Genomic DNA, 20,871 nt, shown 5'->3' with positions numbered 1-20,871 from the left:
GTTTGTGTAGACATTATTGTGATACAAACCGAGCAGCTGTCCGGACAGGGTTGTCTCAGACGACCTTGGAGGTGCAGATGTTAAATATGGAGGTCCTGGTCTGGTTTTGTTACATGTGGTTGTAAGGCTGGTTGGATGTGCCATCAGATTATATAGAAAACTTTCTGAGACAGTCATTTATAGACATTCAATTCACAGCATTTCTATTCTTACATCTGTGGCATTGTGCTGTGACAAAACTCCACAATTTGGAGTGGCCTCTTGTCATGGCCTGCCTAAAGCACACTTGTGCAATAATGATGTCCAAGCAGCATCTTCATATGCATTACAGGTGGATGGATTAACTTGGCAAGGGAGTATTGCTCATTAACACAGACTTGGACAGATTTGTCATCAATATATGAGAGGAATATGCCTTTGTGGTGGGTATTTACACACAGCTACCAAAATAATACACCCATGGTAAAATACAGCTAAAGGCTCCAATGCATAAACTCTTAAACAAGGAAACGATAGGATTATACAAAGCAGATTCCTGCTTGGGTCTAATCCTATACTCTCCTACCTGTCAGTATTTTATTCCATATCCGACAAATTACCCAGGATTATCTAAAACATAAATCCAGACCTGCCATCGGTAATCAGATGCTCAATTACTATATTGTGCATGAACAACAGCCCATTGTCACTCAAAATGTTAATGAACTCTGTTACAGCTCGTTACCGCAGTGTGAATACTCAAGCAAGTCAGACTTTATTTTTCCAAAAGGCTCAGTTTACTATGATTTTTCTACTCGCTATCTTATATTTATTCTCCATAACCCTTTGCGCATTGCAAAGCAAGGTAAGTGAAGTTAAAGGAAGTCAGCGCTGTTGTCTCTGATGTCCACAATAACCCGACTCACACAGGATGTTTAGTGTCACCTCTACTCATATTTTACAGAAGTATATCATTCTCATATCCCCTTAACACCCAGTCTGTTGGCCCCAGCTCAAAGGGTCAGTTCAGGCTAAATCAAACTACAATTAACCCATGTTCAAGCAAATCTTCACCACAATGAAAGATTGAAGATACAAATATAATAGGAAAATAGTTGTCAATAATTGTAATGCATGTCCATTATATGGACATATATATGTTAAGCAAGATGTAACCCACTTGAGTAATTGAGTAGTTGTTTTTTTTTACTGTACTTGTAAGCTATTGTTTAACTTTATTATGCACATGCTCCGTTTTTTTTTTTTTTTTGCATGTTCTGCAATTATTTGATATGGGTCACCGATGGATAAGCATAGAAAACTTTTAAGCACACAAATGTATATTGTATACTTGTTTCTTTTACAAAACAAAGATACTTACACGTTTTCAAACTATCACAGTCAATTGTTGCAAATAGCAAATGTGAATTTCACAAATTAATTAACCGGTTTAGCAATGCATTCTCAAATATTTTCTGTTGCGCCCCCTAGGAAGAAGAAAAATATTTTGCAACCCCCTTTCTTCACCATGACTATAAGTAGTAAAAGTTTTTGGAAATAAATTGGTTAGAACTATATCCCTGCATAACAATGTCAGCTTATTAACATTAAAGGAACCAACACACTGGTCTTTCCTCGTCTCCCACCGTGGTTACAGTGAAGGAATATGCTTCATCATATTCTCGTACGGCAAAAAAAGCATGTTCCCCGAGGTCACACAGGCCAGCCACACTATCTGTGAAGGACTGCCTTTAAGGAAGGATGTTATTGCTGAGATCCATTCCTCAACTTATTGTAAGCCAGGGAAACTTTCCTTATATAGAGGTTGCCAAAATATTACACGCAACCTTAAGTGTTTACAGTTTTCCAGAAGTGTCGTAATGTTCCCTTTTTTCCCTTTTAATATTCTACTTACCATCAGAGAGTTTTTCATACACACTCTTTTCTTCAACTGTCTGGACAAATGCGTGTCAGTGTTTTGCTATTTTTTAAAGCTAAAATATTGTTTACCTATTTTTCCAAGGGGGGGACTTCCATGTTTCCACAATGCCTTTACAAACAAAAACGTCCCATCAGTACGGAAGCAAGGAGATTGTGTGCTGCAGGAAATGTAAGAATGCAGGAACAAGGGAGGGGGAAAAAGGCCAAGGACTGACAGCATGGTTAGGTCAGAGGCAGCTGGTCAAGACAGAAGATTGGATGCATCTTTGTACATTTGCCCAAGTGCACAGGATTGAAACTGAAATTTTACACACAGGCGCACTAGATACAAAAATGGCCATACTTTTGTTTACCTTTCTTTTATTTAAAAACTCACCAATGCTTGACTTAACGATATTTCTTCGTCACCTTTCTCTCACTTATTTGTGCAACAGTTTGAAATGAGTAAAATCTGCAATCTGACAAGAAATAGATTGTACTTAATCCTAATAAATAAGTACTAATGGTTGTAGTGTTACTCATTCTCACAGCAGTCTTGCATGGTTACAGTCATCATAGATGGCTATCTTTCACTGAGTCAAATATTCATGGAAGAAAAGGAACAGACCACATCTCCTCAGTGGCGTGTCCAGACTTTTTTTTTCCACAGTTGGCACAGTCCGTCTACCCCAGGAGCAGCTGTATAATAGTTTGCAATGGTTACCACCACCTAGTATGGAGTGCATCTTCTTGTAAGACAATTGCTGACTAGTACCAGTAGAGTGAGAAAAACAAGTTGACTTTATATGATTGTGTTTAATTGTATTCATTAAACCTTTGCACATTGTATTTACAATCCGCAATGTGTGTAGAAATACTGTCTAAACATCACAAAATGCCACAAATTAAGTTGGCTATTTTTAATATTGCGCTTCAAATATCATATAGCAATTTCTGTAGATTCTATGTCACTGTAGTAACATTCCACACTCCTACCAAATAATCAGATGAGTAATACTGGACAAACGCAAAACTTGCGTCAACAGAGCTAAGGCCCTCTATAGCGCTCATTATACCCTCTGCAAACATCCAGAAACTGCCAGCAATATTCCATTTACATGTCGGAAACTGATAATTGACCAAATATGAGTGATATTGTTACAATAAGCGCTAACGCAGACATCGTTTTTTTTTTTTTGCGACGCATAGATAGCAATGTGCTTTGCAGCTCATAAAAGCCAACAATGGTAATAATTACTTTATTTGTGCATAACCAGAGTTTCCAATCTTTTTCTATTTTGTTACAACAGGGATGCATTAAATCTTATGAAGATGTCTCCTGAGGCAAAAAAAATGCCCATCCTGACTGCTCCACCTGTCCCGAGTCCTGCTCAGAGACCAGCAGCTGTTCCTCCACCACCAAGCAGCAGGCCCAACATACCACCTCTATCTATACCAGGGAAACCTGGAGCACCGGTTGGTTTTCTATTGTCTAACACAGAATATATACACACATCTACCACTTAAAGGCCAAAGGTCACTGTCGCCCTCGTTCACTTTCTGGCTCTCGCTAATGAATAAAACATGTATGCACATCATTTTAATTATACATTGTCAAAAGTCATTCAGTTAATTGATTAGTTCTGGTTTAATCATTTTGTGGTCCAGTATTTGTACTCTGGAAATCAATTTGCCATGGGATTTTAACTTGGTTTCCTGATTTTAATGTTATTTAGAACAATGTTGTGTTATTTTTTTCACATCATAAGATTTTTTTTTCTGTAAAAAAAAAAAGACCATTTAATATCTGGTGGTTTTGAGTAATTCTTACCTACAACCAATTAACTGTAACAAGCTTGTACAGTTTTGGTCAACCTGGTCCAAGTTTATGATTGATTTGAATTACATTGCACATCATTCGTGTTTCTGTCTGCTGATTTACCTGTTGACTTACAGAAAACACTCTTTTCACTCTTTTATTCTCCTCAGGGCACTTTCACAGAGCTCCCAGCCTCAAATGTCCGCCGCGTGATTGCTCAACGACTAACTCAGTCGAAAACCACCATCCCCCATGCTTATGCCTCTGTTGACTGTAACATGGCAGCTGTCATGGCGCTACGTAAAGACTTAGCCAAAGGTAAACAAGACGTTTGTGTGTACGCTTAAGCAGGAACGACACTTGTTCATGCTCATTATGTTCAAATTTTACTGAATTTTCAACATTTTATTAGAAGATGAGAATTTAATATTTTTCACATGACTGCTCATTTGGCGAGTGCAGTATACAACATTGATAGAAACATTGGTACATATCTGCTCAATTATCTTACTAAGTACACTTTGATTGATTGATTGATACTTTTATTAGTAGATTGCACAGTTCAGTACATATTCTGTACAATTGACCACTAAATGGTAACACCCCAATAAGTTTTTCAACTTGTTTAAGTCGAGGTCCACGTTTATCAATTCAATTATTCCCAACAATTACAAACAAACCAGATTAATGCCGATTAGGGTCTCTTTTTTCATGGAGATCAATTTAGATCATAGATGTTAAAAAAAAATTGTTTGGGGCCCAAATTTCCAGAAAACTAAGGACTGCATGTAGGCCAAACTTCTTCCTTCACTATTAGTCCTCTTGTTTATATTCCGTAGAACCAACATCCTTGATGGTTTGGTCCGTTTTTTCGTGAAGAGGTACGGAAGCGCTTTGCTATTTTTAAAAACTTTCTGCGAAAAGTTAGTCCAGGATTATCTCTATGGCAGCCCTCTAAGTGGTTTTAAGAATCTGCTGCAAAAATACCACCATAGCTATTGCCCAAATGATTAAAGAGAACTTTGAGGATCACTACTAGTATAAATAAGTCGAACAAATGATTACTGACTGCATCCAAAGTGAATAAGTTACAGCAACACAATAGTTAAATAAATCATATTATGAAAAGTAAATGTAAATGCCTAAAATTTGAGGACCTAAAGGGATGCCTTGAGGAACGCCTTAGTTATGTAAAGCACAATGTTGGACCTTATTCAACATGTACCGTGATGCATACAACCTTTACTCTGAAGTTAAACCTCCATCGGGACAATCATAATTTAAGTCTTGAGTTAGACCTGACTTTTGCTCTAGTCTCCCTTCATGAATTTAGATTATTTAACTCAAGACTAGGACAAGTCTGGGTATGTTTTATGTAGAGAAAACCATTTTAATAAATTCTGGTACAAAATTTGAAATAGCCTCGAATTTGGGCTTAATCTCTGTACGGGAAGCCAGGCTTATGAGTCAAAGCACACCTCAAGTTATTGATCTAATTGTGCTGCATTTTGCAGTGCACACAATAAACACAACTTACTGTCAACTTTTTAATAAATGGGTTGTACTTGTATAGCGCTTTCCTACCTTCAAGGTATCATATGTCCCGGCAAGAAATCTGCGTTCAAAGGACTCCGGCTTATTAGTGATTCCCAAAGCCCAAAAAAAGTCTGCGGGCTATAGAGCGTTTTCCGTTCGGGCTCCAGTACTCTGGAATGCCCTCCCGGTAACAGTTCGAGATGCCACCTCAGTAGAAGCATTTAAGTCTCACCTTAAAACTCATTTGTATACTCTAGCCTTTAAATAGACTCCCTTTTTAGACCAGTTGATCTGCCGTTTCTTTTCTTTTTCTTCTATGTCCCACTCTCCCTTGTGGAGTGGGTCCGGTCCGATCCGGTGGCCATGTACTGCTTGCCTGTGTATCGGCTGGGGACATCTCTGCGCTGCTGATCCGCCTCCGCTTGGGATGGTTTCCTGCTGGCTCCGCTGTGAACGGGACTCTTGCTGCTGTGTTGAATCCGCTTTGGACTGGACTCTCGCGACTGTGTTGGATCCATTGTGGATTGAACTTTCACAGTATCATGTTAGACCCGCTCGACATCCATTGCTTTCCTCCTCTCCAAGGTTCTCATAGTCATCATTGTCACCGACGTCCCACTGGGTCATTATTGTCACCGATGTCCCACTGGGTGTGAGTTTTCCTTGCCCTTATGTGGGCCTACCGAGGATGTCGTGGTGGTTTGTGCAGCCCTTTGAGACACTAGTGATTTAGGGCTATATAAGTAAACATTGATTGATTGATGATTGATTGATGGAGGGAGCTGCCATGCAAGGCGCTAACCAGCACCCATCAGGAGCAAGGGTGAAGTGTCTTGCTCAGGACACAACGGACGTGACGAGGTTGGTACTAGGTGGGAATTGAACCAGGGACCCTCGGGTTGCGCACGGCCACTCTCCCACTGCGCCACGCCGTCCCTATAATAAATAAATAATAAATACTTCCTTAAATATCAAAGTTGAACAACTGCTATTAATTATTTTTGAAGGTTTGCATTTGTTGAACAAAACTTTGGGATACAGCCATGTGAGGTTTACCTTCACAATGTTGTGATGTATTCTTAGAACCAGGAGTACATAAATGAAAGTTGCATATAACTTGGAGTAGTCTGTGTACATCTTAGATAGTAGCGTCGATTAGCTGTCCTATAGAAAGACCTTTACCCACAGTGTCTAAACAGTTGGCTACACGAGTACACATGTCCAAGCCAAGGAGACATTCTGGGCTGCTACCTTCACCGTCAGCTTGGAAAACTACCATGTGGTTCAGTTTCTGAAAAGCGTATCATGGTTCGTTCCAGAAAGTCACAATAAATATTTAAATCCATGTTACCCTCAATGAACTGTAGTCCCAAAGTGCCGGGAATCACTCATGCAGCCTCAAACCAATACTGTACACCAACATGCTAGTCTGTAAGTAAAACGGTTATCTTGGTCATGACTTGTGTTACCAGCTATTTAGACATTAATTTTGTAAAGTCTTTCCAAAAATGCAATGAAGTTTATCACTCGAGACTCACTTCTTCCGCTATATTATGTTGCAATTGTCTCTGTTAGTATCTAATATGTCACTCCAGATGATGGTGTTGACATTATCATGAATCTAATTAACTCTGCAAAGGCATTTTGCTGTGTAAATGCACACCGATTACACACAGGATCTGTTAGAAAAGCACAGGGAAATAAATGTTGGATATGCTGTTGGTTCTGGCAAATCTCTGGATAAAAGATCATTTTTAATATTGGTTTAGGAGCATGGAAATAGTTTACGCACTGTTGCGTGGCGAATGATGCTCTCAAGATAACCAAAAATATTAATATTCAAAAATCATCATGGGACTAGAGATCAATTCAAACATAAATTACTGACAGCAAAAAAGTGTGGCAGTGTTGTACAGTATTTATATTCTTAATACGTGGAACCTTTCCTAAAAAAACAACAAAGAAGTTTTTCTTTCTCACCGATGTCACAAACACAGTTTTGGAATACTCCAAAACAAGTAGGTACAAATCAAATAGTAAATCCTTTAAAGTCATAAAGTAGATGCACAGCAGCAGACAGTGAACAGAAATACAGGCAGTAAACCCAACACTTTTAATTTATGATACTGCCACCAGAAGAACAAAAGAAACAAAAGTTTACCAATAAAACAAGGTTATCCTTCCTCAGAGAGCCGTAGCAGTGGTGGCGGAAGAAAAACCATGTGTTTCTCTGCCCTCACGCGATGAACTCGCTGTTTTCTTCCGTTGCTCGCACTGTAACTAGAACATAAGAAAACTCATGTTTATGGATCTAAATCCATCCATCCATCCATTTTCTACCGCTTATTCCCTTTCGGGGTGGCGGGGGGCGCTGGCGCCTATCTCAGCTACAATCGGGCGGAAGGCAGGGTACACCCTGGACAAGTCGCCACCTCATCGCAGGGCCAACACAGATAGACAGACAACATTCACAGTCACATTCACACACTAGGGCCAATTTAGTGTTGCCAATCAACCTATCCCCAGGTGCATATCTTTGGAAGTGGGAGGAAGCCGGAGTACCCGGAGGGAACCCACGCATTCACGGGGAGAACATGCAAACTCCACACAGAAAGATTCCGAGCCTGGATTTGAACCCAGGACTGCAGGAACTTCGTATTGTCTAAATGTATTTTTTAATTCATATATAGTGACACATTCATAACCACGGAACGTCATAAACTGGGGACTAACTGCATCTATTGTGATCCACATCATTGAAATACTTCATTCAATCAATCAATGTTTACTTATATAGCCCTAAATCACTAGTGTCTCAAAGGGCTGCACAAACCACTACGACATCCTCGGTAGGCCCACATAAGGGCAAGGAAAACTCACACCCAGTGGGACGTCGGTGACAATGATGACTATGAGAACCTTTGAGAGGAGGAAAGCAATGGATGTCGAGCGGGTCTAACATGATACTGTGAAAGTTCAATCCATAATGGATCCAACACAGCCGCGAGAGTCCAGTCCAAAGCGGATCCAACACAGCAGCGAGAGTCCCGTTCATAGCGGAGCCAGCAGGAAACCATCCCAAGCGGAGGCGGATCAGCAGCGCAGGGATGTCCCCAAGCCGATACACTGGCAAGCGGTCCATCCTGGGTCCCGACTCTGAACAGCTAGTACGTCATCCATGACCATTGGATCGGACCGGACCCCCTCTACAAGGGAGAGTGGGACATAGGAGGAAAAGAAAAGAAACGGCAGATCAACTGGTCTAAAAATGGAGTCTATTTAAAGGCCAGAGTATACAAATGAGTTTTAAGGTGAGGCTTAAATGCTTCTACTGAGGTGGCATCTCGAACTGTTACCGGGAGGGCATTCCAGAGTACTGGAGCCCGAAATGAAAACGCTCTATAGCCCGCAGACTTTTTTGGGGGCTTTGGGAATCACTAATAAGCCGGAGTCCTTTGAACGCAGATTTCTTGCCAGGACATATGGTACAATACAATAAGCAAGATAGGTTGGAGCTAGACCGTGTAGTATTTTATACGTAAGTAGTAAAACCTTAAAGTCACATCTTAAGTGCACAGGAAGCCAGTGCAGGTGAGCCAGTATAGGTATATATGTATGTATATATGTATATAAAGGTATATACAGTACAGGCGTAATGTGATCAAACTTTCTTGTTCTTGTCAAAAGTCTAGCAGCCGCATTTTGTACCAACTGTAATCTTTTAATGCTAGACATGGGGAAACCCGAAAATAATACGTTACAGTAATCGAGACGAGATGTAACAAACGCATGGATAATGATCTCAGCGTCTTTAGTGGACAGAATCGAGCGAATTTTAGCGATATTACGGAGATGAAAGAAGGCCGTTTTAGTAACGCTTTTAATGTGTGGCTCAAAGGAGAGAGTTGGGTCGAAGATAATACCCAGATTCTTTACCGAGTCGCCTTGTTTAATTGTTTGGTTGTCAAATGTTAAAGTTCTATTATTAAATAGAGGTCGGTGTCTAGCAGGACCGATAATCAGCATTTCCGTTTGTTTTGGCGTTGAGTTGCAAAAAGTTAGCGGACATCCATTGTTTAATTTCATTAAGACACGCCTCCAGCTGACTACAATCCGGCGTGTTGGTCAGCTTTAGGGGCATGTAGAGTTGGGTGTCATCAGCATAACAGTGAAAGCTAACACCGAATTTGCGTATGATGTCACCTAGCGGCAGCAGGTATATGCTGTAGAGTGCAGGGCCAAGATCGTTTTGGTTTCACTAAGTAATGCCTAAATTAGAAAACATTGGTCCCTGCCAGAACTTTCATACAAATCCTGTAGACGTGCTGGAAGACATTTTAAAACAGCTGGTGAATAAATGAAGCCCATTATTCATAAACATTAATAACTTCAAACCAGTAAAGATTTGTCACTGTTGTATTTCCAACAAAACTAGAACATAAACTGCCATTGTACTGTTTTAGAAATTGAGCAGTGATCTGTACTGACAAATTAAAAAAAGAAATATTTACGTTTTGCCAAACAAGTAAGTTATCTCTATTTCGCCCCTTCCTGTCAATGAAGAAATTGGATGGCCCTTTCAGACCGATTACTAAGGTTTGTATGTACTGAGGGATTCGCTCGCCGGTTGTTTTCACAGACAGTCTTTGTTCAGGATCTCACAATTTCACGCTTAGTCCAGTCATCATGCGGCTCACAATAGCAGCACTCATAACAGTCTGCTGTTACACTAATGGACACCAGAATAAAGAGACAGTAGATGTAGACCAAATTCTGGCCTTGTGGTATCGTGTGTGTCGAGAAGATTATCAAGAGTTTACGTCAAGTTTGTGTTTTAGTTGTCTTTTTGACAAAAGACTGAGTTGAACTTATGCAGCTGAGACAGCCCATTACCAGCTGTCTGGCTATCTTTGTGACACACCAAAATGACTCACAGTTTGTTGTCTATTTGTCTTTTCAGAAAATGTCAAAGTTTCTGTTAATGATTTTATTATCAAGGCAGCTGCAGTTACTCTTAAAGTAAGTATTGTTTGAAATACTCTAATTGTTGTGACACCGTGTTAATATATGTATATTTTTTTTGTGTGTAATAACTAGGAGCTACCAGAAGTCAACGTGAACTGGTCAGGCGATGGACCCCTAGCACTTGATTCTATTCACATTTCAATTGCTGTGGCAACCGACAAAGGACTCATTACCCCCATCATCCGAGATGCTGCAATCAAAGGAGTTCAGGAGATCTCAGCGAATGCAAAGGTAGACATCTTTAAGAGTGAGGATTAAAGCATGAATTTATTGTGCAAACACCAACAGGTCGTTTTAGTGGCTCTTCATATCTAAAAATGCGTACATCTGGCATATTGTGCAGTTGTATTCATCTTGACGGCCTCTGGGTTTTCTTACCAGTATGATATCTGACCATGTGGAGTTAAAGATTGCATTTCCGATTCTCCATTCAGATTTGTAGATAATCAGTTCGCTATTATTATTTTAGAGGCTGTCCCAGTGTTGGCTTCAGATAGACAGGACATTTGTAGCGATTGCTTCTTTGTCCTTGTTCCATCTGGTTCCATGTGTAAATATTCAATACTTGCTAAATAATAACATATACCGTATTTCCTTGAATTCATGCCGGGCATGTAATATGCCCCTGCCTTGAATTACTGCCAGATAAAACTCACTCCCCAAAAAATAAGCGCATGCTTACTTTTACCGCCTGGTCAGAATTCATGACATCATGGGTGACGTCATTTTCAATTTGGCGGAGGAGTTTTATTTTTGCTTTCACTGTTAGTAAACCAGGGGTCTTGTTCCACAGCCATACAGATCACACCAATGGTTGTGATATAAAACTATTTTAACATTTAACTAATATGCGCCACACTCTGTGAACCCTAACCAAATAAGAATAACAAACACATTTCTGGAGAACATTGGCGCTGTAACACATCATGAACGCAACATAAGAATTACCCAGAATGCCGTGCATACATGACTCTTGGCTATATTATACACCCCGCTAGCACCAACCCCCTCTCTTCGTGTGTGGGTTGGGGGCGCGTGTATGATATAGCCAAGAGCCATGGATGCATTGGAATTCTGGGTAATTCTTATGTTGCGTTTATAACGTGTTACAGAGCCAATGTTCTCCATAAATGTGTTTGTTATTCTTGTTTGGTTAGAGTTCACAGAGTGTGGTGCATATTACTAAGAGTTTTAAAGTTGTTTATATCACAACGATTAGTGTAAACGGTATGGCTGTTGACTAAGTACCCATTGCAATTTCGTATGAGAAGCAGCGAAAAGCATGTGTCCTACTGGCACGCAGATAGCATGGTGTAAAGGTGGGCGCGATGACATGCTGTAGAGCAGTGGTCCCCAACCAACGGGCCGCGGCCTCAACATTTTTTTTTTTTTTTTTTTTTTTTTTTTTTATCACACTCAATCTTTTACTGCATGCCATTGGTAAGCGCAGGGGTGAGAAGAGGTTTGTAATTAATTAGCGCCTGCTTACTTTTACTGCGTGCCTTGAACAAGCGCAGGAGTGAGAGGAGGTTTTAAATGAATTAGCGCCCCGGCGGCTATTCAAGGAAATACGGTATAAACAACTTATGGTCAAATAAAATATTCACGAGCATTTGAAGAAGGCTCTATGAAGGCTGCATGATAGCTGACTACATTCAATAGCATGCAAATTAGGCGCAATACGTGTTTGGTACTTGGAGCAGTTTAAGAACGCAGAAGTCCCACAATAATTTGCTTCGTAAGTCATGATGAAAAACAAAGTGGTGTTAACTAAGTAGGGGATTTGATGTATTCATGAAATGCTGTTTTATTTGGGTATTGATTATAGTCCAATCTGTATAATATCTGCATGCTGGCTTGCATGTGCGCACACAAGGTAATTTCAACAAAAAAACTTTAAAGTACAAACACAAGTTGAAAATACATATTGCACCAAGGGACCTGTAACAAACCACTGCCATTATACTTCATTGTATGCGACCAAGACATCTGTCTGTTGTTATGCTTTTCCCGTCTTCTTTAATAGCTCTATAAAACATAGTCTTATATTAGTGATTGGCAGAGGTAGACTAGAAGAGTGTGTTCTGTAGCATTGTTTCTTATTCTTTACTTGAATTTAACAGTATTATTTTTTTTAAATCAACTGCCGCGCATCCTAATGTTTATTTTAGTTGTTTATATATTTTGGTTACCTCAGTTAAATACGTTCTATTGAAAAATATTAGAAACAGCCCAGACTGTGATTTAGTAAGGCTCTATACCACTGTAAAGTAGAATCGCAATAATAAACATATTGGTATATTAACGGAATACCTCTCGAACACTGTTGATCAAAATGTGTATCTTTTGTACAGGCAGAACTTCTAAAACAATATAACATTTTGCAGGTGGTCATAAAGTTGTGGCCAGTCAGGACATAAGAAGAAAACAAATCAGTTTTCCTGAACAACTATTATGGTAGACATGCCAAAGGCACAAGTGGTAGAAAATAGAGGGATGGAATTTTTTAATACAGTATATAATATTTGGACTGCAAGAACTGGAGGATTCAGTATGGTCGTCTGTGAACACATTTCTTGTTTTTGTGTTACATTCTGTATACAAACACATGTGCCGTATGTTTCGGACTATAAGTCGCAGTCTTGTCCACAGTCCAGCGGGGGGATGAGACCCGGCCAAACCAAAAAAATATATATATATATTTTTTTACATTTTTTTTTTTATAGTTCGGCCAAGTCTCACCCCCGGCCAAACTACAGAAAAAATGCGACTTATAGTCCGGAAAATACGGTATAATTTATTTTTTGATATCAGGGGTCCCTGTAGTATTTTCAGTGTAGGGATGTAATGGTATGAAATGTTTGTCTCATGGTTAAGGTTGGTTATCACTGTATGGTTGAATGGTCTCACAAAGTACTTAAACACACACTGAATACACTGAACACTAAATATGTTTCATTGAGTAAACAACAGACACAAAATATACTTTCCGTGGCAAAAGAAACATTTAATACTCTTCTGGCTTCTTACGAGCCATATTTTTGTTATTTGAGTCTTCAAATATGTTGATCCTCTTTTGTTTTGATTAGTAAAGGTTTTGGAGTGTTTTTTTTAATTATCTGTAAAGGCAAAATGGCAGTTGCTTGCTTCACTTCCTGACTTTTGTGACGTCACGTCAGTTAACTTCCTGGTGTTAATACCTCTGTGTATGGACTGTCTTAAAAGAGAGCAAAACTGTAGGTTAAATGTGCTAAGTTGAATAGCCCAGTTGCTCACACAGCAATGTGTCTTGTATTAATGTTAACATTTAAGATAGCTCGTGATTAATGTGCTAGCTGCTTCTCTTGGAACTGAGCAGTACCTCAGCGAGTTTTTCAAAGTATGGTAACAATTACAACAAGTTTTACGATACTGACAATTTTAAAACGTATCACTAACTTTTGGAACTTCTACAGTTGTTTATCATTATACTAACCGGTTCATCCCTTGTGCAGTTTTAGGTAAAAAAAAAAAAAAACACATGCATTTGAAAAGAAACCTCATAAAATATTCCTAACAAAACATGATTGCTTGTACACATTGTTTCACTAAAACAATCCCATGGCCAAACTTTTATTCCTTTTGTTTTCTCTGACGTTACTACAAACAGTCACGCTGTGCCACAAAAACCCATGACGACAATATTTGTTTGTTTTGTTTGCCAGATTCCTCATGTTCCCTTCTAGGTCTTGTCAGTTATTTCGACATTTTTTAATATACATTGATGTGGTGTGGTCATATAACAGAAGCAACACATAGCCATTCTGTATCTGAGCTTTTAAATGATATTTAGGTCCTTAGTTTTTTGTTTGTGTTTTACATTTTATACATACAGTATGTGTGACAGCCACTTTGATTAAAATATTTTAGGATGAGGATTTAATGATTTCAAATCTGTGACAGGCATTGGCCCAAAAGGCTAGAGATGGAAAACTTCTACCCGAGGAGTACCAGGGCGGCTCATTCAGGTAAAACAAAGAAAAAGAAAATGTGTGATATAATTATACTAAATGTCAGTCTACCTTCATGCATTATTTAGTCATCATGTTATACATTCTGGGCAGCACGGTGGAAGAGGGGTTAGTGCACCTGCCTCACAATTGGAAGGTCCTGAGTAGTCCTGAGTTCATCTTTCTGTGTTTGCATGTTCTCCCCGTGACTGCGTGGGTTCCCTCCGGGTACTCCGGCTTCCTCCCACCTCCAAAGACATGCACATGGGGATAGGTTGATTGGCAACACTAAATTCAATCAATCAATCAATGTTTACTTATATAGCCCTAAATCACTAGTGTCTCAAAGGGCTGCACAAACCACTACGACATCCTCGGTAGGCCCACATAAGGGCAAGGAAAACTCACACCCAGTGGGACATCGGTGACAATGATGACTATGAGAACATGATACTGTGATACTGATGATACTGATGACTATGAGAACATATGAGAACATGATACTGTGAAAGATCAATCCATAATGGATCCAACACAGTCGCGAGAGTCCAGTCCAAAGCGGATTCAACACAGCAGCGAGAGTCCCGTTCACAGCGGAGCCAGTAGGAAACCATCCCAAGCGGAGGCGGATCAGCAGCGCAGAGATGTCTCCAGCCGATACACAGGCGAGCAGTACATGGCCACCGGATCGGACCGGACTCCCTCCACAAAGGAGAGTGGGACATAGAAGAAAAAGAAGAGAAACGGCAGATCAACTGGTCTAAAAAGGGAGTCTATTTAAAGGCTAGAGTATACAAATGAGTTTTAAGGTGAGACTTAAATGCTTCTACTGAGGTGGCATCTCGAACTGTTACCGGGAGGGCATTCCAGAGTACTGGAGCCCGAACGGAAAACGCTCTATAGCCCGCAGACTTTTTTTGGGCTTTGGGAATCACTAATAAGCCGGAGTCCTTTGAACGCAGATTTCTTGCCGGGACATATGGTACAATACAATCGGCAAGATAGGATGGAGCTAGACCGTGTAGTATTTTATACGTAAGTAGTAAAACCTTAAAGTCACATCTTAAGTGCACAGGAAGCCAGTGCAGGTGAGCCAGTATAGGTATATATGTATGTATATATGTATATAAAGGTATATACAGTATAGGTATATATGTATGTATATATGTATATAAAGGTATATACAGTACAGGCGTAATGTGATCAAACTTTCTTGTTCTTGTCAAAAGTCTAGCAGCCGCATTTTGTACCAACTGTAATCTTTTAATGCTAGACATGGGGAGACCCGAAAATAATACGTTACAGTAGTCGAGGCGAGACGTAACAAACGCATGGATAATGATCTCAGCGTCTTTAGTGGACAGAATGGAGCGAATTTTAGCGATATTACGGAGATGAAAGAAGGCCGTTTTAGTAACGCTTTTAATGTGTGACTCAAAGGAGAGAGTTGGGTCGAAGATAATACCCAGATTCTTTACCGTGTCCCCTTGTTTAATTAATTGGCCCTAGTGTGTGAATGTGAGTGTGAATGTTGTCTGTCTATCTGTGTTGGCCCTGTGATGAGGTGGCGACTTCTCCAGGGTGTACACCGCCTTCCGCCCAATTGTAGCTGAGATAGGCTCCAGCGACCCTAAAAGGGACAAGCGGTAGAAAATGGATGGATGGATGGGTTATGCATTCTTGATTGTGTATGACTGAGTTCTTGGTCTACATAGGCCAGCACATCAGTTGCTATCAATTGCTGAAAATGTTTGAGTCATTAGAATTAATGTTGTTGTTTGGACGTAGATGGGGGTTCTCTGTCAGCCAGGAGCGATTAATTCAGCACCCGTGCAAGCATCCCTGATCATTATGTACACTATATTTTCACAATATGATTCACTGGTGAAGACTGTATGTTATTCGTACTTACCGGTAGATTGTTTTATTTTTCATGCATGCATTGCATATGTTATGTGCATGGTTCTCGCCCGGAAAAGGGTGGAGTGCCATCTCCGGGTTGGGGAGGAGACCCTGCCCCAAGTGGAGGAGTTCAAGTACCTAGGAGTCTTGTTCACGAGTGGGGCAAGAGTGGATCGTGAGATCGACAGGCGGATCGGTGCGGCGTCTTCAGTAATGCGGACGTTGTATCGATCCGTTGTGGTGAAGAAGGAGCTGAGCCGGAAGGCAAAGCTCTCAATTTACCGGTCGATCTACGTTCCCATCCTCACCTATGGTCATGAGCTTTGGGTCATGACCGAAAGGATAAGATCACGGGTACAAGCGGCCGAAATGAGTTTTCTCCGCCGGGTGGCGGGTCTCTCCCTTAGAGATAGGGTGAGAAGCTCTGCCATCCGGGAGGAGCTCAACGTAAAGCCGCTGCTCCTCCACATCGAGAGGAGCCAGATGAGGTGGTTCGGGCATCTGGTCAGGATGCCACCCGAACGCCTCCCTAGGGATGTGTTTAGGGCACGTCCAGCTGGTAGGAGGCCACGGGGAAGACCCAGGACACGTTGGGAAGACTATGTCTCCCGGCTGGCCTGGGAACACCTCGGGATCCCCCGGGAAGAGCTAGAAGAAGTGGCTGGAGATAGGGAAGTCTGGGCTTCCCTGCTTAGGGTGCTGCCCCCGCGACCCGACCTCGGATAAGCGGAAGATGATGGATGGATGGATGGATGTGCATGTGTATGTCTGCAAGGCAGAAAACCGTAAATATCAATATAATACGTTTTTCAAAATGTAGAGACAAAGATAAAGATAGATAGATATCCAATTTAAGTCTGAAAATGACATACAAACTTTGGCTTGAATTTTGGTCCAGATTTATTTGAACCATTTTTTTCAAGGGTGGAAGGATTATACAGCATACATCTTCAAAGATTTTAAAAAGCATTGGGTATACAGTTTGAAATTTATTTTGGTGTAACTTTGAATTGCATCAAGTCAGAATTCTGCATACAGGCTCAATATTTTGTATTTATTGAAATGTTTATTTCAAACCTGCACACAACAAAACTGTTTTTTTTTTTTTTTTTTTACATTTTGGCAGAGATAGTCATGCAAGGCTTGAAAAGGGGTTGGATGAAGCAAATGCTTATAATATCCCAACCCTTCTCACTCATTCCACATTTAACATAAACAATATAATACAAAAACAATACTATATAAACAAAAACAAGAAAAACTCCTGTACACTAACAATACCATAGTACCACTGCTACTATGAGACAAGATGAGACACACACACACACACACACACACACACACAGGCCCAAACACTCTCTGACCATACACCTCTCTCTCATCGCTCTGTGCTGAGGTCATCACTCTCTTTCCTCCTCGCACTTCTTCAGTGCTTTGTTTTTAAACAGTGTTTTAAATTGTATCATGCTGGAACATGTTTTTAACTTGTAGACTAATAGTCACTAAAATCTAATAGTAAGTAATGCTGAAGGTTCCAGAATGACTTTTATCTTGACAAAGCCAAGATTTGATCATCACTGAATGTAGTTAAAAGTGTCTCTTTAGCACCTTAAAATATGTTCATTTGACAACACTCATTACTCGACCAGGAAAAGTGATGGAAAAGTCCAGATAACTCTGAAAAGCTAAGAAGGCAAATTGTTGATCAACACAAAGTATTTTTGGAGTTATTTTGAATGACTACAGATTCCAAGATTCAAACAGCTTAAAGGTGAACTGCACTTTTTAAAATTGTGCCTATCATTCACAATCCCTATGTAAGACAAACACACATGTTTTAATTGTTGTAATGCATTCTAAGTCGTTAAATACGGCAAGTACGAGGTGGCTAACAATTTAGCTAATGGGAGTACACTATTGTGCCCATAAAGCCTTTTAAAAAACATCCAAAAATTGCCAACAATGCTCCATTTACATCTTGTGATTTGAATATTACCAATACACCACCACCACAGTGTATATGTTTATTTTACTTTTTATTCATAGCTGTATGTAGAAGTGTCTGGTTGTATCTGCTGCTTTAATGTCTTTAATGTCCTCTGTGTTCTTTGATGTTTGATGTTTCCCTCTTACATGTGTACTATGGCTATGAGTTGTTGTTTTTTTTTTTTGTTTTTTTTTTCCCTTGGCCTCAGTCTGCACCCCCACTCCAAGGCCCAGGCTAAGACCGATTTTTTTTTTTTTTTTTTTTTTTTTTTAATTTTATTTTAGTTTAATCTTCTATTCTTTTCTCCCATCCCCCCCGCTGTTTACCTGTATGTCATCTTTTTTGTAAGGGGCGCTGGAAGCCAGCAGACCCGTCAGCGATCCTGTTCTGTCTCCCTGTAATGTTTGTCTGATCTTGAATGGGATTGTGCTGAAAATTGTAATTTTCCTGAAGGAACTCTCGTGACGGAATAAATAAAGTACTATCTAATCTATCTAATCTAATATATTAGCGATACTGTTATTATAAGTGCTGTGTCATGTGATCATGACGACTGAATGTAGCTAAAAGTGTTTCTTTAGCACCTTAAAATATGTTTATTTGACAACACTCATTAATCGACCAGGACTATAATGGAAGATTAACTATTTTCAGCAGTGCCGTGACCAGAGAGAGCTGACTAGATTGTGCTGCTATATTGACTGGTGAGCAGCTGCGTGTATCATAAACAGTGAAAATATATAGATGGAACTCCACATCTATACATGTCTACTTTACGGGATTCATTGTGTCCCTACTATTATGCCATGTCTATATAATTTTGTCTTGTTGTTCTGGTGCTATTTATCCACATGCAACTCTTTCTCCCTTAGTATATCCAATCTTGGGATGTTTGGCATCAGTGGCTTCAGCGCTGTGATCAACCCACCACAGGCGTGCATCCTGGCGGTCGGGACTTCCAGGGAAGAATTACGCCTCTGTGAGGATAACCAGACCCTGCGTACCCAACAGCTGATGACTGTTACCTTGTCTAGCGACGGGCGGCTTGTGGATGACGAACTGGCCTCACGATTTCTTGACAGGTTTCGTGATAACCTAGAGGAACCTCAGCGCATGGCTTTAGCCTGAAATATGATGACCGCAAATTGGAAATAAAGCAGCCATGCGTGAGAGAGTTTTGGAAAAAAAACATTTCCTGTCATGTTTGGTTCATGGCTTGGTGTGTGGAAATACATTTGCACTCGAAATTATCCAACCATCATTGTAAATAACATCCATCTATTTTCTGTAACGCGTGTCATCATTAAGGTCACAGCTGAGCGAGAGACCATCCAAGCTGACTTCTGGCAAGTGGGGTACACCCCGGACTGGTCGCCAGCCTAACAATGCACATGTGGAGAGACAGGTACTCACACCTGTGGACAGTTAAGTTTCTCCAATTAAGATAGTATGCATGTTTTTGCAATGCTGGAGGAAGCCTGAGTACCCAGCGAAAACCCATGCACACACCGGGAGAAGATGACAATTCCACACAGATGTTCGGATAGTTTAATTTATTTTTGTTTTGTTGCAAGTTTATAAAATTTGCAAATAAATATAATCCAGAATGAGGATTGAATCGTTTTGAGTGCATCTTAGCAGGCTTTGGAATGAAATAGTCTCGCTCAGCTTCTTTCTGAGCGTAGTCCCAACTCGTGATTTACATAGCAGGGTGCAGTAACATTAACCCTTCTTTCATACTACTACCGGTACTAGTTTTGGTATGCAAATATGTCATTATGTTGTGTTTGTACAGTGTGAAAATAAATATTAGTATAGCACTTAAACCATATTTAAAAGTGGATTTGTTGTGATATTTATTGCAGACACGGGAGTCAATTCTTATTACATTCAGCATTCAATACATTAACATAATGTTAGAAAACTAAAAAATAAATGTCAGGTTGCCTGTTGGTGTCCCTTATGTACAAACAACTTCAAAATGATTGTGTCTGTTTTAACGTGCAAAATAAAAGATGCTAGTATTTATTGATGAAGGATTCTTAATGAACTGTACTTTAAAACTCATTCAACCATTCCGTCCAGCCTCCCAGTGTAGCAGAGGAAAACCACAGATGTGTTTGTGTGTGTTTAATTAAAATTTTAATAGCTTGAGTAGTAAAAACTAAAAAAAATCTTATGTCAATTAGGATAATATCCTTTGGCAAACATACTGGTCATCTGATGCTGACAGATGTTCTTATTTGCCCCAAGTGTGAACCAAGCAGCTGTTTATGTACAGTTCCGCGTTAGTAGGTGGAGCCAATGCATTTGTTAAGACGCTCCAAAAATGGACAATGCTGTGATCTCACACTGGTGCTTGTTCTGGTTGCCAGTTCCTCAAGACAACATAATGCATACTGCCAACCTTGAGACCTCCGATTTCAGGAGGTGGGGGGTGGAGGCCGTGGTTGGGGTGGGGGGCGGGGTTAAGAGGGGAGTATAATTCACCAACTCAAGTATTTCATATATATTTCATATGTATATATATATACCATATTGCCTTGAATTGCCGCCGGGCATTTAATATGCGCTTGCCTTGAACAACTGCCGGGTCCAACTTGCTTGCCAAAATTATTAGAGCATACTTACTATAACTGCCGAGTCAAATTCGAGACGTCAAAAGAGACGCCTCCACTGTCGTCATATTCGAAATGGCGGAGGCAGCCAGGTCG

General features: G+C 40.2%; 1 protein-coding gene across 1 annotated transcript in view; it reads left to right on the top strand.

Annotated features, from left to right (window-relative positions):
* Positions 1-20,185, top strand: part of pdhx (pyruvate dehydrogenase complex component X) — a 51,009-nt gene extending 30,824 nt beyond the window's left edge. The window contains exons 7-12 of the mRNA XM_061917641.1: positions 3,210-3,375; positions 3,889-4,036; positions 10,215-10,273; positions 10,352-10,510; positions 14,222-14,286; positions 19,030-20,185. Coding sequence (XP_061773625.1) covers positions 3,210-3,375; positions 3,889-4,036; positions 10,215-10,273; positions 10,352-10,510; positions 14,222-14,286; positions 19,030-19,285 — 853 coding nt within the window. The 3' untranslated portion in view covers positions 19,286-20,185. The remainder of the gene's footprint in view (positions 1-3,209; positions 3,376-3,888; positions 4,037-10,214; positions 10,274-10,351; positions 10,511-14,221; positions 14,287-19,029) is intronic.
* The last annotated feature ends 686 nt before the right edge of the window (positions 20,186-20,871 follow it).

This window comes from Nerophis ophidion, linkage group LG12 (genome assembly GCF_033978795.1).
Source record: "Nerophis ophidion isolate RoL-2023_Sa linkage group LG12, RoL_Noph_v1.0, whole genome shotgun sequence".
NCBI lineage: Eukaryota > Metazoa > Chordata > Actinopteri > Syngnathiformes > Syngnathidae > Nerophis > Nerophis ophidion.
This window is presented reverse-complemented; position numbering and strand designations above follow the sequence as displayed.